The sequence below is a fragment of the Strix aluco genome, chromosome 22, assembly GCF_031877795.1.
Source record: "Strix aluco isolate bStrAlu1 chromosome 22, bStrAlu1.hap1, whole genome shotgun sequence".
Classification (NCBI taxonomy): domain Eukaryota; kingdom Metazoa; phylum Chordata; class Aves; order Strigiformes; family Strigidae; genus Strix; species Strix aluco.
The window spans coordinates 115,186-142,167 of record NC_133952.1 but is presented as its reverse complement, the minus strand read 5'-3'; the positions used below and the strand labels follow the sequence as shown (position 1 = coordinate 142,167).

The 26,982-nt window shown below is 46.1% G+C and overlaps 1 protein-coding gene and 1 long non-coding RNA gene across 8 annotated transcripts; one reads left to right on the top strand and one right to left on the bottom strand.

The window, feature by feature from the left end:
* Positions 1–9,869: 9,869 nt before the first annotated feature.
* LOC141933421 (uncharacterized) lies at positions 9,870–12,310 on the bottom strand. The gene is made up of 2 exons (XR_012626083.1): positions 11,988–12,310; positions 9,870–10,805 (listed from the first exon to the last, which is right to left on the bottom strand). It is a non-coding gene; the product is annotated as an uncharacterized LOC141933421 (long non-coding RNA).
* On the top strand, positions 10,703–25,980 carry SLC45A1 (solute carrier family 45 member 1). Of its 7 annotated transcripts, none has more exons than XM_074848065.1 (9): positions 10,703–10,832; positions 15,346–15,758; positions 16,790–16,882; positions 17,333–17,557; positions 18,614–19,353; positions 20,516–20,669; positions 21,779–21,955; positions 22,653–22,858; positions 22,925–25,980. In XM_074848065.1, exons 2-9 carry the CDS (start codon positions 15,359–15,361, stop codon positions 23,204–23,206), a joined length of 2,277 nt encoding a protein of 758 aa, XP_074704166.1. In that variant the 5' UTR covers positions 10,703–10,832; positions 15,346–15,358; the 3' UTR covers positions 23,207–25,980. The 7 variants fall into 7 exon arrangements, with proteins under 7 accessions (XP_074704166.1, XP_074704167.1, XP_074704168.1 ...); XM_074848066.1 differs by lacking the exon at positions 10,703–10,832 and adding an exon at positions 12,023–12,145; XM_074848067.1 differs by lacking the exon at positions 10,703–10,832 and adding an exon at positions 12,409–12,461.
* Positions 25,981–26,982: the final 1,002 nt, after the last annotated feature.

Here is a 26,982-nt window from a genome sequence, read left to right as displayed (position 1 = left end):
AATGAAAGATAGTGACAGAAATCTACTTTATGTTGTATAAATCTCAAATATTAATTTTCATCTCTGTCTTTTATGGCTGTTCTTCAGCTGTGAAATCTGATCTCTGTATCACACAGTGAAGACATTTATTTGATACTTGAAATGTAAATGAGCCCCTATTCCAGTATCTGAGGATGTCCACTTTATTTCTGATCAAGAAGTTCTCCCATTTTATTATCTCTATGTAGCCTGATCACATAAGCAAGTCTCCTAGTGCACTTGGATTTTTAATTCCAAAAACAAAGTGGGGGTTTGGAAGCATTTGTCACTTGGGCATGGGAAGGTTGTCCAGCATCTTGGCCAATGTGAAAAGGAGAGCCAGGAGAATATGGTCTGTTTGAAGAAATTGGTATGCGGTTATCATGTCCTTCCTTCTGACCATCAGACCTCAGAAGGAGATTTTTTTTTTCCACTTTGTAAAAGATGGTAAATTGGCTTAGTGTGGAGTGGATGTGATCAGCTCTGTCCCTACTGTCTTTGAGAAGAGATTGGTTAGATAGGTGCAAAACTCTCTTCCTCACAGCTGCAAAGGACCATTTGTCTCATGGACTGAGCTCTCATACAGCAAAACCATCTTCCACCCACGTTCCCTCTTTCTCCAGTGATCTCTGTTTGACTAATGCATGTATTCCACATAAGCATTGTATGTCTACTGCTTCCCTTGGTAGCTTATTGCAATGGTTGATCTCTTCTAACTATGAAAAACATGTATTTTACTTGTAGTTTGAATTTGTTTAGCTTTAATTTTCAGCCCTTGGTTGGACCAGCTGCTTTAGAAGCCCTTGCTTTGTCTTATTCAGGAATTTAACAGATAGAATTCTTTAACTATATTGCTGCAAAATGTTTTCCAGCCTTTAAATTATTTCTGCCATTCTTCACCCCGAGTTTTTCAATGCTATCTTTCCATTGTGGACCCCAGAGCTAGGCTCAGGCTCCAGTGTCATTTTCATTTGTACCAGGCCTAGAAGGGAAAATACTCCCTGCTGGTTAAAGGTATTCCAGGGCTGCAATCAGACCCCTTCCTGGAGAACACCTCTGTGTGGTTCAGGCTCAGAAGAGGAACCAATTACTCGTTTACTGGTTCCTACATGTTCAGTCTTCAGACATAAAGCTGACCTAGAAGTTGCACTAAACTTTCATATAGAATCAAACCCATGGATTCTTGGCAGGCTCTGCTAGTCCTACACCCAGAGAGCTGATAATATTACCAAGAAACTGAGTAACTGTGTACCTGCAGAAATCACTTATTCCTCATAGGAGAGGAAAAAACAGTAAGTAGAGAAGTCAAACTAACAGCAAGCCTGTTTTTATTCAACCATGCAGGAGATTAATTGGATTACTTTGAGGCCTGACCTCCAATTTTGTATCCAAAGGTCATGGCTCTTGTTGGAGAGATCAATTAACATATCAGTGTATCAGGCTCAACACAGAAATGCCATCAAACAGTGTACAGGGAATGTTTGCGTACTGGGTATTTGCCCTAGCAGATAGTTAATCTGTGTTAGTGCTTGCTACCTGTTGCATTTCTCTTGCTCAAGAGTGTTAGCAAATGTTTATTTGACAGAATGTTCTGTTCCTCTCCTGTCCTTTTTTTCAAATTTTTTTTTTTTCCCTCCTCTCTCCTATGAAAATTCGGGCTAACCCCAGAGCAACTCCAGGCTGCAAACATCATGTTGCAGGCTGGACTCTAGTCAGAAGAGTTTCTTTACTGCTGATGGGGGACAGTAGAAAACATCTTGAGAATATTCTGCCAAATGGGGAAAGGGCCTTTAACCAAAGGGTAAGAAATCAGAAGAAAGGAGATACAGCACTTTGATTTACCTGAAAACACTCAACAAATTGAATACCAAGGTGAATAGTCTATTTAGACCAGTAGAAGCAGAAAGCAGGCTTGTGAATAGCAGCAACCAAGTGTCTGCTAATAGCCCCTACTGGAAACAGGACTGCTATCTGATTTAGTATGGGTGCCTTCCTGTTTTTAGTAGGAGGCTGTGTTTGAAAGATGCCACTAAAAGATCTCCAAAGACCTCCATGCTAGTCCTGCAGGCATTGCTTTCCAGTAAAACGATTAATTAATTTCCTTCAAAAGCTATTTGTAGACTGCATTGAAAGTGTGGAGCACTCTACAAGGCCACAGTGTTCCCCTGTGTAGGTGTGATGCAGAGCAAGCAGTAGTTAGCATTGCTGTTTAACACTTGAAAGTGATGGAAATCCTGTGTGCTAGTGACAGAAGGGGAGTGGGAGATGATAGGCTGGCAAATGACTCGTGTCTTATAAATGTTTGTTTCCAACAAGGTGGTGTGCTGGAATACTGCTGTCAGAGATGGACATTTAGGAGGGGAACAAAATAAGGATAAGATGCTAAAAACCCTTATCCCTTTGACCATGCTCCATGGAAGGTAAATTGTACCCATCACCCAGCAGATGTTCTCAAATTTAGTTCCCATGGGAGAATTTGCTGTGCCATATACTCTTGTCAAGACAGGATGCACAGCCCCTGCTTGTTTCTGTGCTCTGCAGAAGTCTGCTCGTGGCTGTACTCTGGTGCTTTGAGGGTTGCTTTGGTGTTTTAGGCAGACAGGCCCTGGAAGACACTGCCAAGCTCCCAGAATGACATAGGGGTGTTCTTTTCCTCTTATTTCATCTCTGCCCTTTTCTCTGCCTCAGTGGATGCGAGGGGCAAGAAAGGCTGTCAGAATGGCTTTGGGGCCATCCAGGAATATTAAAGCACCTGTCTGTATCTGTTTACACCAAATGGCCGTACTGCACCCCAACATCTGTCTCCATAGGGTAGCTGATTGTTTGGGATGTCATGTAGACAACCCTGTAGTCTCTGCCTTGTTGCTAGACACTTTCAGGCAGAAAGGGGATGACAGCCCCTGCCTCTCCTGTCTGACAGGCACTCTGTATGGATGGAAGAGGCTAAATTAAAAACAGCAGAAGCAGACTTTCTGGTTTTTCTTGATAACTGGTAAAAAGGAGAGAAGGGAGCAGTCTGTGCACTGCAATTAACATTGAGTGCTATTGCAACTCATCCTGTAATGCGATATAGATACAATCTCAGCAGAAAATTGAACGATGCACTGAGTCAGAAACATAGAGCAATGCTGGGTTTTGAAGAAAGTAATTAGCCCCAGGAACCTGGTGGTTTCTCATTTCCCCTGTGGTAAACACAGGGAAGTGGGGCAGTACTTCCCACAGGCTTCCAAAGTCAGTTTAGACAAGGTACAGAGACAATTTATAAACCACAGTTTTAATGCTTAGCAAGAGGTAGGCGCGCCCCCCGGTCTTCCTGCAGCGCCCACCGCGTAGGACGTAGCACTCGGTGCCATGCCGCTTTTCTTTTGTGAGCTGCGATTACCCTATCTCTGGGTGCTGCTGAGCCAGCGTGAGCCCCTGCCGGTGCAGCTGCTGGAGAACGGAGCCTGGTGCAGCACCGCTTTGGTCCCCTTCACCACCTCTCCCGCCAAGGGCGGTGCTGCGTAATGGGCCTGCTGGGGTCACCACTGGCCATGCTGGCATGCAGCTGGGCGCCGTGGCCTGCCCTCTGCGCGGTGCCTCACCGGACCGCCTCTTCCCGTCGTCAGGCCTTGTGGTACAGCAGCGGCCCGGCCCTTCCTTGTGCTGACCTGCACTGGGCCTTCACCAAGGCAGTGATTTGAGGTTTTCCAGAACTCACCAATCACTTGAGTTCTGCTTTCCTTCTCCAGCAGAAGATCAGAAGTGTACTGGATCACAGAAATAAGACACCCGGTAGCCAAGAAAACTTTGATCTTACTAACGATGGGACCTAATGCTTGGAAGTGGCAGCTCACAATTAGTACAAGAAGCAAGGAATTGAGATTTTCAGGTAACCCAGCAGGGATGACAGTAGTCTCTATTTATGCTCTATGTTTAAGTGAAAATTGAGTCTAGTTCTAAAATATATGTAGCCTGTTCCTGCTCTGGGTGACCGCAAGTTCCTGCATCCAGGATTCTTGCTCCTGCTTTCCTGGCATATCACTTGTTGCCCTTCTGTGGTTTGTCATATCCAGAAGAAAAACCTGCAGGGTCTTTGGGGCATAATCACATCTTCCTCTCTTTATGAAATGTATGGACCACTTGAGGCATCACAGTGAATTGAAATACTGTACTTCAGTGAGTTTGCCAAACTGCTTTGTGTGTTCCTGCACCTCTTTCCCCAAAGCCACACCCAACAGTTAACCCGCTTAGCACCAATATCTTACATGCTAAATATCTTACATGCCTGCAGTTAATACTTTTGTTTAGCATTTGTCCAGAAGTGCATGGTCAGTGTAGCCTAGCACGTGTGTTGCCTCAGAGGGGAGTTTTTCTTCAATCTTCTTTCATTCAATTGCTGGAAAAACAGAAGATGATAAAGATCTGAAATATAATTATTTCCCTGGTTCTGTGTCTTGAAATGTTGGGCGCAGGAGCTAGCGAAGAAGTAAACCCAAACCTTGTCATTTGGACTCTTTTAAACTGTAGGACTGTGGCCTTCAGATTACCAAGCACATTCTCAATCTTCTGGATTCTGTAAGTGCCCTCTAGTGACTAATTCTCTGAACTGTGTTAGGTTTTCATTGTTGGAGAGAGACAAGCCATTGAAGGGGTGGTTGTCTGGTGAGGGCAGGAGCTATGTAAATATCCTCATATTATTTTGAGGGCAGCACTGGTTTGTCCTGCAGAAGCAAATAGAAATGCTCATTGAGCAGTCACTGCACAAAGCACAGGAAAGCAAACGACTAAATGCTTGAACACCGCTATTGTGGAAATAGCACATTCGAACCAAAACACAAGTCAAATCAAGTGCAAACCAGTGGAAGAAAAACTACTGGGCTGTCACTGCACAACACTTGAATGGTTCCTGTGAAGCATGGCATTAGTGAAATTCTTCTGAATAATTATCCTTTAAGGTTTGAGAAGGGGCCACAGCATTCTGGTTTTCATTTGATACAGCAACTGTACACTAGGCTGATAGGTTACTGACATTTCATTTGTACTATGACAGCATTCCAGTTTTTTAAAAACCAAATTGGTTCTTTATGAAAGACTTTGCTTGTTTAAAAAAAAAGTTTCATCTGTTTTACAGAACAGTTTGAACTACCGTCCAAGCCTATTCTGCTTTGTGTATTTATCGATAGCGGGGATATTTCTGTCTCTCCCTATTATTAGAGCTCTATGCGCAATGTTGTGCATTGCAGTTACCTGGCACGCTTGTCCAGGGGCATTTTGAAGATACTCCTTAATGGATTGATTCAGGACCGTGGCCTCACCTTGCACCCAAAAGAATAGGATAGATTTGCTCTGTTCCTGGAAAGGATGGGAGCAGACACAAACTCCTTTTGTACTTTGTTATATCCACACAAGTGCAGACTTACAAAATGCAGATGGCAGTTGTCAGCACACGCATACTTGTTTCTGTAAAAATTCATGTTCTTAACTTGTATGGTAGTTCACTGTGTTGAATTTATTTTCTCAGTGAATTCACAGCCCAATTTTAATGCAAGTGGATCAGTGCTGTTACCATTGCTGTTCATTCTGCAGCAAAACACGGTTTCGTTTCTGGTGGTGTTGAATTTATTTTCTCAGTGAATTCACAGCCCAATTTTAATGCAAGTGGATCAGTGCTGTTACCATTGCTGTTCATTCTGCAGCAAAACACGGTTTCGTTTCTGGTGGTGTTTTGGGTGTGAGTTTTTTTTGGTTCTGTTTTTCCTTCTTTTAAGTAAAAATTCAAGTGCCCTTTTAAATATTTAATTGCATCCATTAATATAGCCAGCGTAGGAGTCTGGTGAATCCAGGTCCAGGAACTGATTTATCTGGGCTATTAAAGTCATATGACAATATGCTAAGGGCCAGATATGGAGGTGGGGTGCAAACTGGCATATATGAGACTTCTTTATGTTCTTACATTGTATTAGCCTCCCACCAACTTCCTTACGCCTACTCAGTTGGCATTTAAGGGATGCTGGGGCGGTGTAATTTACGTGGTAAGCTCTTCTTACCATATAAGCATTAAGAACGTATAATTGAAATGCACCTCACCTTGTTTGAACTTGCTTCTTTTTTTCTGTCTTACTCTGTATTTGCATTGTGTTCAATACCATAAGGCCATAGACCTTATTGGTATAACTGGGCATCCACAGAAATAAAAATTTACTTCTTCAACTGATATCATAAATGTTGTGGAAAGCAGAGTTTCTTTTGGATTTAGCAAAGAAGCAAAAGCTCTTGTGTACCTGGAATACATGTACAGGAATCATTCAAGGGAAGAGGGCAAACTGGCATCGGCTCTAGAAATGATCTGGAAAACTGGATTGCAAAAGGAGCAAGGACAGTTTGGATTTAGAGAGCACTTCAGCCTTGTGCTAGGTTCGTGTGTGAGGTGGGGTTTTTGGTAGTGGGCAAGGGGCTACAGCGGTGGGCCCTGTGAGAAGCTTCTTGAAGCTCCCCCAGCTCCAAGTGGGACCCGCCCCTGGCCAAAGCCGAGCCAATTAGCAATGGTGGCTGCGCCTCTGCGATAACGTATTTTCCAGGGAAACCTGGGAGGAGGAGTGGGAGTTGTGAGGACGAGTTGCAAGGAGGACACCTCTGCGAACTCCAAGGTCAGTGGAAGAAAGGAGGTGAAAGCGGGGGAGGTGTGTCAGTGCAGAGAGACCCCCCCGCCTTGCAGCCCATGGGGAGAGGGCAGGCTGCCCCCCTGCCACCCATGGAGGTCACCGGAGGAGCAGATGCCCACCTGCAGCCTGTGGAGGACCCCACACCAGAGAAGGCGGCAGTGCCCAAAGAAGGCCGGGACTCTCTGGGAAGAAGCCCCCAGTGCTGTAGTTTGGTGCTGGAAGGACTGCAACACATGTGAGAGATCCACATTGGGGTTAGTAATGTCACTTTTCATTAACTGCACTAGACGGAATGAAGAATATACTTTGTAAAAGGAAGAGTTGTGTTAAGCTTTCTAAGGGATTACAGAAATATTTGGAGCATTGAACTTGGAAAAAGACTGTATTTAAAAGAGATGAGCCTGATGCCCAGTAGCAAGTGTACAGGGCTTTACTCATAGCTTCTTAAGTAATCACACTGCTTTTCTGGTTCTCAAGAAAAAAGTCTCAGGCAATAGATTAGACTAGACTAGACTAGATCAGTTCGAAGGGATCTGCAACTATCATCTAGTTCAACTGCATGACCACTTCAGGGCTGACCAAAAATGAAAGCACACTATTAAGGGCATTTTCCAAATGTCTTAAACACTGCCAGGCATGGGGCATCAACCACCTCTTTTTAATTTAAAAAAATTTTTTTGGGCTACAAAAATATGGTGAAAAATCAGTGGGCTGGTTTTGTGCATATGGAAATATCTAGAGTCATGCCTGTGTACAAGAGGAAGCAATGCAGATGCTGACACCTTGTTCTCTGGACATGAGCAGAGATCTTTGTATCTCACTTCTCTGCCGGAAGAGTTCCTGACTGTAGCTTTTTGAAAGCGTGCTTTTGCTAAAATACAAAGACTGCTTAAGTAAAATAGGAAGATGCAACAGACTGGGCACGGTGGTTTCAGAGGCAGTAACCAAACAAAGAAGCTATTGTACAAAGCCATGTAACCTGAGTGGTTGTTTCTCCCCCAATCCCTTCCGAAAACTCTCCCAAAATTTCTTGGGCAATTTAATTTATATCAGACAAATGTCTTGAATCCATGGCAATAAATCCTATACAGCTTGAAAGACCTTAGAAAGTCACTGTGTCTGTATACATCTCTCTCTTTCTCTAAAAAACCCTATGAAAGCACCAAGTGTTGAAAAGCATATGTGCTGTATAATATCGCTGGCAGTGAATTTGCCAAATCCACTGTGGTACTAAGGCCTAGCACAGCAGAGATGAATCAGTCAATTACTCTTTTCAGTGAGAGCTAAATATTGGTAACAAATGGGTAAGAGATCTCAACTTGTTCATAAATTGAGTGCTTTCTTTAATCTAACCTTTACATTTAATAATTAACTAAATAGGAGTGGCACCCCAACCCCCCCCACCCCCCTATCCTGCCCCTGCAACCTTGAATCTCATTCTCCCAAACAAGACAAAGGGTTTTTTGTTTTTCCTTTTGAAACACTTTAGCACATGGACAATAATTAACTTGTCACTTCAACATGGAGTAGGAAAAGAAGGATATTTAGTTCTTTCTGTATTAGTGCCAGGTTGCAGTGGTCAAAAATGACAGATTACACTAGACGACTTATTCCTCCTAAGGAGCAAGAAATATGCAGTGTTTCACTGTGGGCATGGGGACACGCTACAAAGGAAAGGTATCCAGTATGTGACAGCATCACTGACCTGGAAATTGTGCAAACTGACTTGAGATAGGTTTGGCAATTATTCTTCTGTAACCTATGCTGCTCTGGATTTTTCTCACATACTGCTCTGCCACCCCACCTCCTTTGTTGTGGAGCTCAGGAGGGGACAAACTGAAGTCCTCCAAACTGAGCAGCTTTCTTTCCCTTTAAATGAAGTGAATTCTGCTAAATTAGAAAAGAAAAAAAAAGGTCCCTTCATTTGAGAGCCTTTGCCCCCCACCTTGTGTCTTCAGAAAGGAATACACTTTCCAAGATTCTCTTACAATATTGGCAAGGCAACCCTTTTGTGTCAAGGGCAACCGAGCTGTATGGCTGTCGTAAGCCTGTACGGTTTGTTCTGAGGAGCTCTCTGCGGCTGTGACCACAGCCTCCCACAGAAACACAGCAGTGCAGAATGTGCACGTTCACGGCCCTTCTGAAGGAAGAGGGGTCATGTGTGATATCTACTGGCATAGTTTTTCCTTGACTTCTTTGCAGATAACCTGCTCTTCTGTAGGAAGTGGAGGGATAGCTTGAGGAGGGCATGTGCAGGACCCTCTGCAGACATAAGAACTTGGTAACTCATCAGGCCTTCCCTCTTGGGGTCACTAAGCATAGATCAATCTTTACTCCAGGATTCATGTGGCCTTTGGGTGTTCTGAAGTGGTGGCCCCCAAACACAGAACAGCTTTCACAGTGTGTCTGTTTGGTACAGACTTTGTATCCCCCCCGAAAAGAATCATGTTGTGCTTGAAAAAGAAGCTGCTGGTTCCAGGTGGATCACTGAATGACTTCACGAAGCCACTGAACCTAACTGTAAGATGTTTTAAAATGAATTTTAAGATGAAAAAAGAAAAACAAGCACCCAACGTCACACAACCAAAACCCCGTTCTTCAAGAGACAGATCAGCATACTCTTTGTTGGTGGTTTGCACAGAATTTCACTCGACTGGAGCTAATGTTTACCTCGGAGGAAAGGGTTATGAGGATAGGAAGAGAGGTTTCCAAGAAGCAGAGGAATGGTCCTGATCTGAGGAAGTCAAATAATGAGGTCCACTGGCAAATGAAACAGTGAGCCTAACAGGGAGCTGTAAAGGAGCAGAGAGATGAATACACTGCAGAAGCTGCTTTGCGGAAAGACTTAACAAAAGAGTTTAATGAATGCAAAACATCTTGCACCCAGAGAAGGTAGGAGGGAACAGCGCAGATTCATAGCAGTGGGTATTCATCACCAAAACTCGCTCCTTTGAATGCTGTTGGGTTAAATTAGTACAAAGTAAATGAGTATCTTTACATTACAACAATTTATGTGTAAGCTCAGCTCACACAGGAGAGGAGATTTGTGGTTTCTGTTTTGTCTAAAGCCCAAAGGATGCTGATAGATGAATGCACAGCAGGAATTGCTTTCGTTCTCTCCATTGTGGTTACCCTGGGAAGGAGTAGAGCGCCTTGTCCTGCCATCCCAAGTGAACAAACTGTGCTAAATGGTGTAAGAGTTAATCCTTTTAAGTTCTGAGCAGACAATTTTATTTAATTGAACATGGAATAAACATGAGTTTAATGGCTCAAACATTCACAGGGAAAAATCGTCATATGCAATGGCCACGACTGCCTGCCAGCATTAGTAATATAACTGGCTCTCCATGCCCAGGTGGAACAAGAAGCATTCCTCAGTGACAAGGAACAGGGCTCTTAAATGCCCTGTTCATCTGCTCAGTGTTTGCAGAGCTCTCTAGCACATGGATGGTGGGGGGGACTGAGGCTGGCGGGAGCACAGGCTGTTGCACGGTGTTCTCGTGTGGTCACTGAAGGGATGGCTGACCATGGGGCTTGAGCAAAGGCGGCAGCAAACAATAGTGGGTGGTCTGACAGCCACAGTCTCAGCTCATTTAGCTGTCCCTGAGCACTAGAAGCTGGGCGAGCAGTAGCTGGTGCTACTACAACTACTGCTGATGGTAATGGCTCCTCCCAGCAAACGCCATGTCTTGCCCCACCTGTCTGATCCCTTTGGCAGGCAGCAGACCTGCCTGCTCATGTTCTCTTACCAGCTGTGGCACCTGGCTGGACCTTCCCCTGTTCCTGCCCTTCATCCTTAGGGTTGCAAATCTTTGCTGCTCAGAAGCGTGAAGGATTTTTCCAATTGCTGTGGTACTGGAGGCATGTAAATAAAAGGAATGCCATCAGCCCATGGTTTTGAACATGATTGTTTTGTTCCAGAGCCACAGCAATGGTTTTAATCAATTCATTGAGAATGTGGCTTCTAAAACCAGTTTGTTCTCTCCATAGGCAGCAAATGGAGCAGTGGCTGCTGTATTGTGGATGAGACCCTCTGGCAGGAGGACCACAGCATTCTGCTGTGGTGGCAGCCATCTGGCATTGGCACTGAGAAAGTGGCGTGCGGCAAGGCTGGATTGACGCAGGCTCCGAGAGTCTGGGGATCTGAAAGGAAAAGTGCAGCACGGACAGGTAAGAGACAAATCTGCCAGAAGGACCGGGGGTAGAATGTATGTTAAATGAGGAACCTGCAGCATCTTTGATAGAAGCCTGTGACAGTGTCTGGCAGGGCAGCAGCAGAACACATGTTGTTTGGGGCAAATAGGTGTATTTTGGGATGCATCCATTACTCAAAGATGTCTAGGACATCAGACTGACTCTCCCATCTATGTTTAGTTTATCTGCATGAGCATTTTGGCATGGGTGAAGGAGGAGGTGAAAAGGTGAACTGGATCAAACAGCTGAGAGCAACAGTGCCGGTGCTTGACAGGTTTCTTGCTCACTTTTACCTAGTCTGGCAGAATTAAGCATGTATCTTAGGGTCAGTGTGGGAACGGGGCACGGGGCCCTGCCTTAGAAAGCAGTAAAGGGAAAAGTTTTGCTGCGCCTGTTGATGTGCTGGTTGCAATGTGGTTTTGAGGAAGAACATTTGTGAGGATAGGTGAGGAACCCAGTCCCACTTTTCATTTAGACCAGTACAGACCCCCTTCTGCCCCATAGATGTCATTGTGCTGTGAGTGAATAATCCTTAGTGTTGCAAACAGGTCCTTTACACTGCTGTTGGATTACATAAATGCTGACGATGATACTTGACCAATATAATGGCTAAACCGACATTAAAGATTGAACACCACAAATCAGGTGACGGAATCCCTGGTGGTAAGAATGTTCGGTGGTCTCTTGCACACTGCAAGATTACCCAAATTTCTCACCATTTCTTGACAGGGTTTATATGAACTTGAGCACTAGCTGAACACCCCACCTGCCTCCAACAGTGCTCTTTGGCATCTTTTTCAGATGTTGTGGTTGCACCACCTACCACATAAATGAGAGCTAGTTTTCTACAGACAAAGACACAATACCTATTATTCCTACTGTGACTAGTGATTTAGGTGCAGGGAAGCCATTTTTCTGCTACAATATTCTACAAGATCTAAAACGGTAATATATAATAAGGATTCATGCAGTGTTATGGTAACCTCTGGAGATAAAATTAAGCATCCTTGATGCCCTGAGTTTGAAGTTTTTTATAAGTACCCAGAGCAGACCGCACTACATAACGGGGGGAAATTTGGAACATGAGCACAAACCACGGCACTGTAGAACCAAACCGCCAAGCCGCCTTACCCGCCCGCGGAGGGGGAGCTAGAGGAGGGAAGGGTGCAGCACCATCTCCGGCACCTGCTCCACAGGCCTATCGAACACCTCCGGCCCAGCTCGCCATCTGACCATCGCGATCCGCTGCCACGCCGGTGCCGAGAGGGGAGAAGCCTGTGGAAATGAGGGTACGGCAGCTGGCGCCGGCCGCTGCGGGAGGTGGCCGGAGGCAGGCGAGTGGCCTCCCCCGTCCGCCGCGGGCCCAGGGCTGCGGGGCCGGCCCGGAGCGGGGCGCGCCCGGGCCCGGCGTGGCAGAGCTCTGCAGGGGAAGGGGCGCCGGGGCCCAGCGCAGCGGCGGCGCCGGCCGTAACCGCCCCCGGGGGCGGCCGCTTCCGCCGGCGAATCGCGGGGGACCGGCTGCGGGGCGGGCGGTCGCGACGTCACGGCGGCGGGGCCGGCGGCAGCGCGCGGCGCAGTGCGGGCCCGGGCCGGGCGCCGCGGGAGGTGAGGCCGGGCCGGGGCGGCCGGGGCCGGGGCGCGCTGGCGGCGCCTCCTGCTCGGGGGAACGGCGCCCGGGGGCGGTGGGGCGCGGCGGCCCCGCCCAGCGGCGGCGCGTTCTCGGCTGGCAGCTGCGTTTGGGCGGCCCGCGCAGCGCCGGTGTCCGCGGGGCGTGCGGAGCCCTCGGCACCCACCGCAGAAAAATCGAGTCCAGATTCTGCCGAAGAAGGAGAAACACCTTTTCGGTGCAGGGAGCCCGGGAGGAATGGGGCCGGCCGGCCGCGCGCCTCGGCGGTGCAGGCGGCAGAGCCGGCCTCGGCGGGGCCCTGCAGACCGGGGTGCGCCGGTGCGGGGAACAGACGCGGTGCCAAAATTCACAAATAACTGTTGACGGTGAAAGCTAGCGGCCGTGTAATGGTTTTCCACGCTGCGTGAGAGGTTTCCTGCTTTGAAGCTGTGGTGACCAGCGGGTAGGTTCACCTGAGGACAGGCTTAAGTCCTTCGGAGGTGTCCTCTGGTGAACGGTTCGTAACTTGAGGAAAACCGGCAATGAGGAATATAGGCTCAGCTCACAGTTTCACGCTGACTTTCTGCTGGACTGGTGATACTCTGTCAATAATAGCCTTTTGTTTTAAGTAATTACAGAGCACCTTGTGTATTTTTGAGCCATGCAGAGGGGTTCTTCTGTCACTAAAATGTTGCCACTTACAACTTGTGATACAGTCTCTGCAGTGCACAGTACAGACAGGAAGATGAAAGAGGATCTAATATGAAATAAAACTTAGAGATGAATAGAGGGAAATCAACACTCTGGGTGCAAAGGGCAAGGCCTATCAGTGGTGAAAGGGAGTGCTAGCACAGCTGTATTGTGTCTCTGTGAAAGGGTCATTAGAGCATCCCTCGCAAGTCCCACTGGGTTTTTGTTCTGTCTTTTTTCTGGTATCTCTCTCCTAATTTTTAACAAGTTCTCATTGTGAGGGAATTACTTTGACCTGGAGGCTGAGCAATGTACTCCTGCAAAGTAAGTACTCTGCTTATGAACGACGCAGATCATAAGAAGTTTTCAGTAATTTGTGAAAATGTTGTCAAGGGGAGCACTGGTGTGGGCATCTTCATGAAGTCTCCATACGCTTCTCCTTCTGTCAGTCTAGGGGACTTTGTGTCTAATGAGGTTTCCTAACAAAATGCAGCTTGCTGTTGGTGCCTCGTGAGATGGGGGTTGTCGAGGCATGTAGCTACAGTTATGAATTGCTTGTTGTTCTCTCTTACGTGGTATGTATCTTGGTCTGAAGAGGAGCAGTCTCAAGGAAACACATGGTAAGCGTTAGCAATACTTCAGTAGATGTCTTCTGTCTCCCAACCTTCCTTCTCCCCCTCAGGCCCCAAATACAGTCAAGTTACCCCAGCTGCAGTCTTCTGTGAGGTGCTTGGCATTCACTTTTGCATTGTGCAGTGTCTCTCTTTCGACACTTGTGTGGAGGTGGGGATCTGTGTAGGGCATCATACCACCATGCTTAACAACCTTTTGTGTCAGCATGACAGTAAACACAGGGTGTGCAGCTAAGAATGGTGTTGGTAGACTAAGGGCTACAGGAGGAAAGACTGGTGCATGAAATGCACTGGAGGAAGTAGCAGAAAACAGGAGTTTGTGGGAGTTCTGTACAGCCAAAGAGCAGAACAGCTGGAAGTCTTTTCCCCAGTGGAACTGTAAGCAAAAAAGTAAGAGGGTTGGTTTTTTTACTAGTGTGCAGCTGTGAGGGTTTTCCTGAAGAGGTGTGGGGTGATGTGGAACCATCCTTGTGCAGCAGCCGCCTTTGGTCCGTGGGCAAGAAAGCCTAAAGAAAAGGTCAGACTTCATGAGCTGTTTCCATTTCTGGCAACAAGAGGCAAGAAGTCACATGTGGTTCGTTAATTCAGCAGGTCTGTTGACATCTATCCTGAGATGGTATTTTGGAACCCATTTGGCAGTTTTACCCACCACAGTATGTGCACTTTGGCTACAGGAGTGATTCTGATGAGACCTGAGGAGGCTGCTCGGTACTTGAATGCCGTTAATCTCTGAGAGAGGAGTAGCAGTGCTGAGGGTGGCTTGTGGGGTATGCGTCATCTTCTCAGGAATTAGTTTGAAACTTCAGTTTCTGTACTGAAAAATGATACCAGCCTCTGGTTCCAAGCATATTTGTTGCCAGCTGACCTCATCCAGGTGTTCCACTTGTGTAGTCTGAGCTTCAAAACACGTTCTTTGGGTATTCCAGTAAAGTCTTATGTAAATAGAACCATCGAGAAGCAGAGGATCAGACCCTGTCCTTGCAACAGCAAGTCCCTACTGAATTCAGGAATGTAAATAGAACGGAAACCCAAACTCAGTCATTGTGAAAACAGTTTTGCATTAAGCCTTGGCCTCAGCACAGGCTGCAGGAATGGTAGGATCTGTACTGAAGGGTGATTTCACATTGCAGCAGGGTTCTGGATCTGCAGCCAAGCCACAGCTTTGTGTTATTGTAAACTTAAACTGAGGTTGTGATTCATCTTAATTTAACTCAAGTGAATTTGCAGATAAATGTAAACCTATTGCTGTTATGGGAACTCCTGGGAGGTGTGACATGTCTGGCTGCTAATTGTTTTAAATATTTCAGTCTTAATCCCAGATGATGGTAGGCAACGCCTAGGTAACCGAGATAGAATCTCTTGACGTCTCATTTGTGCAAAGATGGAGATGTGCCTATAAAATGTACATGCCTCATGTCAAGAGATGGAGAGAAAAGGTTGTAGCTAATATGAAGGCCTCACTCAGTATGAGAAATGTTGAGAAATTGCTTGAACTTCAGTAAATGAAATTAAGCAAAGTTTTCTTACTCAGCCATTTTATTCTGAGCTATTTTTCTTCCAGACGCCTACCCGTGATGATTCCACCATCTGCAACAACCCCCGTCAGCGATGCTGCGCTCTTGCCAAGCATGGCTTCTCAGGAAATCTGGAGGTCACAAGTTCCAGGCTATTCTGGATCGGTCACACGGCACATAAGTCATCGGGCCAACAACTTCAAGAGACATCCGAAAAGGAGAAAACGCATCCGCCCTTCGCCACCACCACCGCCAAATACTCCATGTCCTATTGACTTGATTGACTTTGGGGATCTCCAGCCTCAGAGGTCTTTCCTAGAACTCCTGTTTAATGGGTGCATTCTCTTTGGGCTTGAGTTCAGCTATGCCATGGAAACAGCCTATGTTACCCCTGTGCTGCTTCAGATGGGGCTTCCGGACCAACTGTATGGAATGGTGTGGTTCATCAGCCCTATATTAGGTAGCTTTTCATTGTGCTATTTCTTCCCTCTTGTTTCTTCCACTACACGGGGGTTATATGTTTTTGTTTTCTCTGCCTCAGCTGTTCCCAAGTATATTCTGTGTGCTCTTGAGATTAAGGAGCACTAGCCATAATTTTAGACAATGGAATGGATAAATATTCTTGTTGTGTCTTGCCTGAAATGGGCCTGGTGTGATCACAAAGTCTTCTTTTCATGACTTCTCAACCTCTTACATATTGTGTGAGGGCAAGCTTTGGTTACTCTGTTCCTATATTTAAAAACTAGCAAAAGAGGATCAGGGTATCCATTTATGTCCCTATGAAAAAAAGCATACGGAGGCAGTTCCCACGGGTGTGTGAAAAAAGCAGAGTAGGATTGCCTTCTCCTGTTTAACTTTCTGAAACAAATGAAGTGTTCCAATGGTGAAAGACCATTGACCACTACTGTTATGGTCATTGGATTACTTGCCTTAGCGCGGAGGCGGGGCTGGAGCATATCCATTACTATGGGAAGAACCATAGGATGGGCTATCGGAAACTTTGTTCTGCCTGTTCTTGTACTCGTGGGATGTACTTCAGGAGAAGAGAGTGGATAGGCCTCTGCTCACAGGCTGGCCCAGAGTAATACAGGCACCTTTCCAACTTGCATGTTTGCTTCTTGCTATCTTCCAAGCTAATTCTTCAGGGGACATCCCATCTAAGGGTAAATGAAATAGCTTGTAAGGAACAGAGTGCTTTAGAATGTATAACTGTTGTGCTCTTACTCTTCACCTGAGGTCAAATTCTGCTGTATTAATGGTGCAGCCTGAGCTGCCGTGACAACAAGCAGCGGCGCGTTACATTATTCAGTCCCCGACCTGAGAAAAGCCAAGGCAGTACACTGTGTGCACACCTGGGTGACTGGTACCCACTGGGGATATCACTGTGCCATGGTGTCCTGCCTTCAACTGCCTTTTAAGGTACCTATTTTAACTTCCCTGTGAAACAGGCTTGTAGCAAAATGCTACTTATCAGTGATTCCTTTTTCCTAGGATTCTTGCTACAGCCTTTGCTGGGGGCCTGGAGTGACAGATGCACATCGAGGTTTGGGAGGAGAAGGCCTTTCATTCTGGTCTTAGCAGTAGGTACGTCTTTTAGAAACAATGGGCATAATGCTTGTAAAGTAGAAACATTGCGCATCTCTTTCCTGTGACGTTCCCTGTGGTACTAGGCTGAACAAAACGTCTCTGAAGTGTTGGGTATTATGGGTCTGAAGAAGGTGGTGAGTGGCACTGAGGTGATTCTTTGGCAGCCGGAGATCCACACGTGAAAGCTTCTCTTGTCAGAGTCTGAAGAGATGATGTTTTGAGGGTCAAGAATGTGTTTTTTTGGCCAAAACCAACTCCAGACACTTGTAAACTTGAACAGTGGAAAAGGTCATGCTCATTCCCCAGACTGTGGAGATCTGAACAAGAGCAATAGTGCTTGCCACAAGGCTGTACAGGTAGTATAATGCTTTTAGAGCATGGAGCAATGCAGGGTTTTTTTGCTTACGAGCAATCAATTGATTGAATGTGATTTGGTTTTATTCCCAGGAGCGTTGCTTGGGCTCTCGCTTATGTTGAATGGCAAAGATATAGGGAGTGCCTTGTCTGACACTGCAAATAACCACAAATGGGGGATCATTCTTACGGTCTGTGGTGTTGTCCTCATGGACTTCAGTGCAGATTCAGCAGACAATCCCAGTCATGCCTACATGATGGATGTGTGCAGCCCAGTGGATCAAGACAGGGGCCTCAACATCCACGCTTTGTTAGCAGGTATGCTTTCTTGGTGCTTCCCGAATGATGTCAATGCTAAGTAAACAAGCCCTCCTGTGAGAAAGCAGAGTGTAGATCACTGGCCTTTTCCTGTATAAGCATAATAACCAAATATCTGGAGAGGTAGCACTAATTAACTTTGAAAACAAATTTCTGCTTACTGCAAAAGGCTTTTGTAACTACCAAACAAAACACAGTCCTGGACTGTTCATCTGAAGGTCCCGCACATCATTTGTAACAGCTATGGAAACAAAATTATCCCTTGAGGGAGGAGGTTCGGCTTCCTGCAGGTGTGGAAAACGCCTTTTTTAGTTGCTCTGTTGGAGGGAAAGCACATACTGGGCACTGTGATTCCTCATCGCTGTCGTCTTCAATTGCTGTACTGCCCTAGTCTAGTTTTCCTCTCTGTCAGGAGACTCTTTCATGCTCTTGAATATGTTCATAAGAAAGAAAGGATAGTATCGTAAGGCTTTCAGCACGTGAATGGAGCGAGAGAGGTATCCGGTGCCTTCAGAACTTCCATGTTCATCAGTAGTAATGCAGTGGCAGTTTTGTACGCTGTCAGCACGTTGCTGAGTAATGAGCTTGCTATGCTTCTGAAGTGATTCGGTCTGTCTTGGACGCAGTTAGATCTGCGTTCCTCTAACTGAGTGAGGAAAATGGATTTTCACTTACTTTCAGGAAAACAGTCTTAGCTGACTGATTGCAGAGCCTTGCCACGAGGCTGGTGGACACTTCTGTTTTACGGACTGAAATAGCTGAAGGTAAAGTGGTTTGTTCTTGACAAAGAAAGAACTACCATTTTTGATTATTTGTATCATCACTTCTACAGCACTGACCTTCTCCCTCTTTCTGTACCGTGTTTGTACATCCAGACTGTCCTTGTGGCACAGATAACTGTGTTTATTACTTCATTTGAATTGAAAAGGGGTTGATTAGTAAAACAGAGGTAACACGTTGTATTCTACTCACAAATCATTAGACAAATGATGCTGTGCTGTTACTGACTTCCAGCATTGGCTAGGGAAGATAATCTCAGCTTTGTTTTTCCACCAGGTCTTGGAGGTGGCTTTGGTTATGTTGTTGGAGGAATACACTGGGAAAAAACCAGTTTTGGAAAAGCTGTGGGAGGGCAACTTCGTGTCATCTATGTCTTCACCTCAGTTATACTGACTGTCACTACTGTGCTGACTCTAATTAGCATTCCAGAGAGACCCTTAAGGTCCTTTAGCAGGAAGAAAAAGGTGATGAAGAGTCCAAGTCTTCCCCTCCCTCCCTCTCCACCTTTCTTCTTTGAGGAGGGTGTAAATGAAAGCATTGCTTCTCATAACTCAGCTCACTTATATGCAAGTTTTACGAGTCCCATTTCCCCCCTCAGCCCACTCACGCCCAAATACGGCAGTTTTGTCAGCAGAGACAATTCCTTGACAGGAATTAATGAGTTTGCATCATCATTTGGGACTTCAAATATTGACAGTGTGCTTATAGACTGTTTTACAGGCGGGCACAGTAGTTACTTAGCACTTCCAGCTAGCTTGCCCAGGCAGCCCGTCAGTGTCAGCTTTCCTCATGTGCCTGATGGCTGTTACCGAGGAGAAAACGGAGTTCTGGAGCAAGGGGAGAGCAGCATAACGCCAGGGCCTGACGGCGAGGCCCTAAGGGTGGGCTCACTGGATGCGATAAAGCCACGGTCACCAGGGATCCTGAAAAGACCTCAGACCTTGGCCATTCCAGATATCGTAACAGGACACTGTCCAGAAAATAGCAGACGAAGAAATGTAACCTTCAGCCAACAGGTAAGGGCGGAACATCAATTATATGACCATGTAAACCTGAGCATTCATTTAATCTCTTTATATAGATTTAAATGTGCAGTGCACAAATCCGTCCTTAAAGAATGCTCATGATAGTTTGCTCGTAAAAGTCATTATGGGAACAACATACCAACTATGACTTGATCGGTAAAGTAGCGGGTAGGATGTGAATTATGACTGGCAGTCTGTCAGCTGCCTTTGTTAAGATGGCAGAAATGGGAGCGTTCCAATCTCACCAGGCCACATGTGAAAGTTAGGTTGGTATTTTTAGCTGTGCTTCAGCACCCAGGGAGCTACCACATGAGAGCAGAAAAAGACACGTTTTTATTGAGACTATATCTTCCCTTTCCACAGAAATACCTCAAGATAGGGCCAGGGATAGGATTCTCCCATGAGCTTCTCCTTATGGCAGTCATTACATCTGGTTCCATCAGGGAGGTGAGGTTTCCCTTACCCAGGGATAAGACTCTGACCTCACCTCCCACTGTTGGTGATAACTTGGAATGTCTGAGACCTCTGTATGCTGGCCCATTTTTTTATGATCCAGGATGAGGTAAACTGTCCTCTGTTGTTTTTTGGTTTGGGTTTTTTTGGGGGGTGGGTGGGTGGGTGGGCCTTTTGTTAGTTTTGTTTGTTTGTTGCTGTTGCTGTACTTTGACCCAGTTTATGAGAGCAAACTTCATTAGGGCCAGGATCTTACATACTGTGCATGTAGAAATCAAGCATCAAGGTTAGCAAGCAATGAGAATGTTTTTCAGTTAAAACCAGCCTCTTCTTCACTGTTGTCTCTAAAACTTCAGGAACCAAATTCACCTGAATGTGTGGGTACAGCTCCTATTAAATGCAATGGGATTTATGCCTTCCCTATGCCAGCATCTGGATGTGGTTGCCAAATGAGAAGTGAAGAATACTGTTTCAAGTATACTGAAAGCTGCAGCGTGGTGCTGCCATTTAACACTTGTTCCAAGGCTGAACTTACAGCTTAGCTAAATACACTGTTCTTAATGTCCAGGTCAACATACTGCAGCAGCACAGTTTAACTTTTAGATGATCAGATAGGTGTGTAATATTGCATAGGTTTGTTCAAAGGATGTTTGAGGTTTTTCTGACTGTGTTTGTTGACCTGGGAGTTCTTATGGTACAGGTTGCTAATATCTTGCTGAATGGTGTTAAGTATGAGAGCGAGCTGAATGGATCAGGCGAGTCCTCTGAGCAACCACTCTCCATGAAACTTCTTTGTTCGACCATCTGCCAGATGCCCAAGGCTCTTCGTAACCTCTGCATCAACCACTTCCTAGGTATTCAGAAAGTGCTGTCTTGCTTTCACCGTGAAGTAGTCTACCTCGGGTGAATGTTTTAAAAGATTTTATCTATTGCTGCAGTGGCTGCTAACTAGAGAGGACATGATTTGTTTCATATACACTCACCAATAAGGTACTTTACTGGTATTTAGGTTCTTAGAACACTGAGAAAGGGGAAAAAAAAAACCCCACAACAAAACAGTAAACCCTACATTCCTAGAAGGGGTATAACAACGGCCTAAATCAGTGGGACTGTTAAATGGAATGCTTACACTGGGATGAGAAATGCCACTGAACCAAGAAACTTGAAACTTACCGACTTTTTTTTTTTTTTTTTTTTAAACACTCTGAAACTGGCATTTCTGAGCAGAAAGACAAGATTAATTGTATTTCCCTGCTTACACCCGAGACTGGCATTCACATTCCTCACTTTGACAGCATGTGTGTAGGGGTCCCAGAACAGGCTGTGAGGAGGCGCAGAACACCACACTGCAGGAGCGCCTGTAACCAGTGCACTGTTACCTGTACATCAGTGCGTGACTGATGGTTAGGAGGGGCTTGCAAGCTATCCAGTTTACACAAAATTGGACAGAAGGTAATGGGTAGTTAAAACTCACTGGCTGTGAAAGGAATTAAGAGACTGCCTGCATCAGTGACCCTGATGACGGTTTTTTGAGTAGTTTTTAACTATCAGAGGCACTCTAGAGGCTGCAACTGTGACATAAGAAGCACACCTTCCAGTTCTGTGTGGGAGGACAACAGCAACCTGAAATGACAGTGATGAACCACTGAAACTGAGCGTTTTGTCCTGTCAAAAGCTGAAGGCAGCTCAGACTGCTGTAATCTGTTTGTCTGTCTTGCTAAACCAGTATTCTGTGGCCTGCAGTCAGCCTCTAGTCTTTAAAATCCCAAATGTCTTTGACGAATATTGTAGCATAATGCACAGGGAACAGCAGCCTCAGATAAATGTGGCTGAATGTTACATAATACTCATGTTGCACCTGTCTTCAGTTGTGATTTTTAATACAGCTTATAGCATCCATGTCAGCTTACAAGGAGAAACAGATACTCTGCAATCCTAATAGGTTACTTCTGGCTTCTTTCAGGATGGCTTTCGTTTGAGGGGATGTTACTCTTCTACACCGACTTCATGGGAGAAGTAGTGTTTCAAGGGAATCCAAAAGCGCCTCACAACTCAGATGAGTATCAGAAGTACAACGCTGGGGTCACCATGGGCTGCTGGGGAATGTGCATCTATGCATTCAGTGCTGCTTTCTATTCAGGTACTTCGTACAGCCATCTTAGCCACTGCTGTGAGAAAGATGCACCTGCTCCTTAAGTGGCTTTCTGCAACAAGTAGTCTGGCGTTTATGTTGCGCATAGCCTGCCACGCAGCACGAGTGCTGAAGCAGTGTGTTCTTTTTCACTGTCTTGTCTCTGCTAGCTAGCTTGGCCTGCATGGACAGCAGATGAGATTAGCAGTCCAGTGAAAATATATCTCTGTTAGTATATAGTTCCTTTTATGAAGTGGCATTTTCAATGTATGTTGAATCCAGAAATACACGCAGCCACCACAGGCACAGTTCTGGTGCAGCAGCACTCGGTGCCCTTGGGCCCCTGGCAGAGCGCCCTGGTGGCACGCACAACCCCAGCACCTCGTTGTATGTGTCGTGCGTCTGCCCTGCCCCCTGCCAGGTTCCCATTTCCCCCTCCGGGACAGGGGCACTGCCAGGCTTCAGCTCTGCCGTGCCCTTCATACAGGTAGGGCAGCAAGGCTGCATCGTGGCAGCGGGATTCGGAAGGGGTCCTTGGTGCTCACATATGAGCCACCAGTTACTCAAAGGCATAACAGTTGCTGCTGAGATGTTGCTGCCTAATGGCTGGGCTGCGGGGCCTGAAGGTGCACCCCTTGGCTCCACTAACCAGCTAGCAGCAGGGAGGGCTACAGTTCACCCCGAGTGCCATGCCGTTCTCTTGCAGCCGCGCTGGAGAAGCTGGAGGAGCGGTTCAGCACACGGACACTGTACTTTGTGGCATATTTGGCCTTCGGGCTGGGCACGGGGCTGGCCACACTCTCCAGAAATGTCTATGTGGTGCTGTCACTGTGTGCTACCTACGGCATCCTCTTCGCCACGCTCTGCACTCTGCCCTACTCCCTGCTCTGCGACTACTACCAGAGCCACGAGGTGAGCCCCGGGCTGGGGAGGGGAGAGGGGGTCACACGGCACCCCCTTATGCTGTGTCCCCCACAGTTTGTAGGCTCGCAGGCGGAGGGCACACGGCGCGGGATGGGCGTTGACATCTCCCTGCTGAGCTGCCAGTACTTCCTGGCACAGATCCTCGTGGCCCTGGCCATGGGACCGCTGACGGCGGCTGTGGGCAGCGCCAGCGGCGCCATGTACTTCGCCAGCCTGGTGTCCTTCCTGGGCTGTCTCTTCTCATCCCTCTGTGTCACCTACGAGTCGCCGCCCACTGAGGAGCTGCCGCCCGCCGAGGAGCAGCGTCCGCTCTTGCCCCGCACGCGGAATGAATAAACGGGAGAAGCCGCCACAGCCTCCGCTGCCTCATTGCGTCGCCCTTGGTCTCCCCATCGTGGTGCGGTGGGCTCACGCGCCCCTGGGATTGCAGCACTGGGCGTGGCAAACGGCAAGAAGGTCTGCGCTGGCTTCACCAAGCTTTCCCCTGCCCGTGGGAGGGCAAGGGGCGAGTCGGTAGCGCGTGGCACCGCTCATCGATCCCCTGAAGTGACAAGGGCCCATCTGTGACCCTGGGGCTACAGCAACAGGAAGCGGTGGTGTCAGCGTGGGGTGTTCTCTCCGGCTGCCCTGTCGTTCCCGGGGGGACGAGTGGCATTGTCTGGCCTGAGGCAGGGGACCTGAAAGTGTGGTGCCCGGGCAGGGTGGCAGCGAGCTGCGGGGCCGCACATGCTGCTGTGGGCACCGCCACTGCGGGAACGCTGGGGCTGCGGCGCTCCGTCAGCTTCGTGGGCAGAAGGTGCCAGGGAGAGTGGCCTGGTCCTCGGTCGTCGAGGTTAGCGGTGACTCTTGTGAGGCCTCGGAGAGCGGCAGGGCCAACCTGCAGGTCCCAGCCTCTGCCCGTGGTAGACCTGGCCCTGGAGAGTGCTTTTCACAACTTTGGAAAGGCTGAGAGTGACTGGTCTTGCTCAGGTGGTGTAAAGTGCCACGGCTGGGCTCCTGGGTGCGCCGAGCTCCCACCAGCAGAACTGCTCCACAGAGCCGCTGTGGGGTGACGCTGCAGTGGCCTGGCTCCCAAACCTTGCTATGTAGGTTCTGGCTGTGGTCTACAGTGATGGTTGCCAATACACGCATATTTCCTTCCACATTAGACTTAACTAAGACTACAAGGGCTTGTGATGATTTAGCAGGAGGATGGGCAGTTGTCCGTAACCCAGCTTTGGGGAGAAGGGTCTTTTTGCATGAATTGCCCTTAGGCAGAAGCTTACTCTCAACGTTAGGGTGAGAATTTAAGAAAAATAATGTGTGTGAAAGCCTGCAGCACATCATCCTTGTTTTTCATACAGTTGTACCTTCTGATGTTTTAAAATCTGCATGGGGATCGGTGATTAAGTACTTTTCAGCTAGAGCTGCATCTTCTGCATCTCATTGAAACTAGTAAAAGGGCTTTGGGTTTCATTATCTGAGATAATTAATTATTTTGATTTTGGAAGGTTGTAACTGTGTGAGATCTCATAGAAATTCCAGTTAAGCCCAGGAGTCTTTTGAGAGCGAAGATGACAACTGAAATCCAGTTAAAATTATTTCTATGATCCCTGTCAGCCTGCATCTGTATTTGGGTAGGCAGCCAAGGTTTACCAAGCCTGATGGGCCTTTTGGTGTTTATGCGTGCTGTGCATGGCATCCTTGTAGAGGTTATTTTTGCTCACCTGGTCTTTAGGTCCAGAAGAAGGGTTTTCTCTGGAGCGTCACTCCTTTTAAATGAGTTGTACTTGACTGTTCACCTAAGTTTATTCTGATGCTTGATCTATGATGCCAAGATGAAATAACTTGTGTAATCTTTAGCTGTTGTGGCTTACTGTACTCCAGTGCTGAAAGCATAATGCACGACTTGTAAGAACGTCTTGTTTTTATCCTCTGTCCCTGAGTATTCCTTTTTTTTTATTATTTGAGAAGCAAGTTTCGTGAGACTCAGTATTTTCTTAAATGGAGGAACACTACTGAAGTTACGAAGTCAAGCCCTCAGAGGTAAAGGACCGTCACACTGATGAGTCTATTCATCTTTCTTTTTTTTCCTTTGGGCTTATGTAGTGTCATATCTGCAGGAGTATCTGTGATGTGCCATTTCCTTAATTATAGGACAGCTGTCTCCAAGAATGTTCAGGATGAAACTGAAACAAAATAGCACGAGATACCATAATTTGGCGCTTCTGATTTCTGACAATCTAAAGACTTGACTTTGGAGAATTTTTCTTTTTTTGTTGGTCTGCTGTGTAACCTTAATTTCCCTTCCTTATTGAACTTTTAAACTCAAATTTTTTTTTTTTTGGTCCCACTACCTAATGCAGTACTAGTTCTTAAAATGTTTTCTCCTCTTTAAGTTTTGTAGCCAGCATTACTGCACTAAATGGATCTTGAGCACTTTCCTTTTCTAGGTAGCTGGAGTTCCAGATCATTTTGTTGCAAGCAAGAATTTTCAAAAGATTCACAGAATTGATGAAATCAATGTGTTTGATGGTAATGTTTGTCTCTGCTTCCATCTGTAAATAATATTACAAAATACCTTTATGTAGTTAGAAAACTATTGCTATGCTCATACGCATTGTCCAATAGAATATATGTTACATTTGCTATTTTATGGGATATGGACTTTATTTTGCATATGTATTTATGTAGTGTTTACATACATGGTACTTCTAAGTCAACGTCAATGTATGTCATTTTGGGGCTTTGGGCAATACTGGTGGTGTGTGGAAAAAGCCCAGAGCGTGCCACCATCATGCAGAGTTGGAAGTTGCACCAAATCCATAGAAGTAACTTAAAAAAGAGGCACTGCTTACTTGCTTATTCTCTTCCTTTGTCATACAGCTTGTGTTTTACAAAAATTACTGTATGTGGTCACTGTTGAACTGTGAACTGCAAAGTGATGTTTACCTTTTGGAATCCAAATGCTTCAAATATTCTGTCTAAATCGGCAAGCTGCTGTTTAGAAGTAAGATGCATGAGTTTAGGCAGAAAAGTGATTTTATGCCGTGCTGTAGTTTAATCTCTTCAGCAGTGCCTAAAGGCTAATTTTGATTAAGTCCTTATCATTAAAAGTTGCTTGATGGCAATTATTTGTGGATGGTCATAAATGTATTTCTAACACATATGCAGAAGTAAGGAAAATGGAGAGAAGGATGGAGAAAGCACCTAATAATTGTCTCATGTTTGTAATTAAGCTAGCTGTAACCATTTCACTGTGTGTCTGCAGTTCACTTGACCTCTGCTGTGTCTCTCAAAAAAGACAACCTACCAATTTTGGAACTTCTGCTGTATCTTTGAATGAAGACAATAAGTCTTTTCAAGAATCAAATCAAGTAAAATTGCATGACTATATACAGAAAAAAAGAAAAGTATACTGGGAATTACTTGGAAAGAGTTGTCTAGACAATTTATTTCCTACTAACAAGTAGTTAGTCATGTTGTACTCTATAGGAGATTATTTGATTTTAAAAATTTGTCTTTGGTTAAAGGTGACTTTCCTAATGTATATTCTCCCTCCCTCAGACTGCAAGACAGCGAGAGACTTTTAGATGCCATTACCATCACAACACTCAATGAATTGCTTTAAGTACAGTAAACATCTTGAGAATTCTATGACTGCTGGAGCTGAAATGCCAAGGGAGATCTCCAGCATCTGTTTAATCTATCTAAATCGACATTTTCCATACTGCTGGTTGTTAAGATGTAATGATTCATTTAGCCTAGCTTTTCTGCTGGGAAGGTTTTTGTTGATGTTCACTAAGGAAATGACTTGCAGCCATTTTCCATTGCTGTTCCTCTGGGCCAGGCTGCTGCTTCTGTAGCAGGGTCAGTAGAAGGGAAGGTGCTAGTGAAAGTGTGCCTGCGTTTAGGGTGGCAAATTTCAGGCTGCAACACCCAAGACAACAGCAAAAGTTGTAGGGCAGCAGCACCAGGACAGACTAGAGGTCTTTTACTAGAATACTTAGTTTGTTGGTTTCGCTGTCCATGCTGTCTCCTAACAGTGTGAAGGTTCTGGGAAGGCAGTGTTCTACGCTGTACAAGGAGTTCTTCGTGTTAAAAGCTGTGCCAATGTGCTCTCTCTCTCTCAT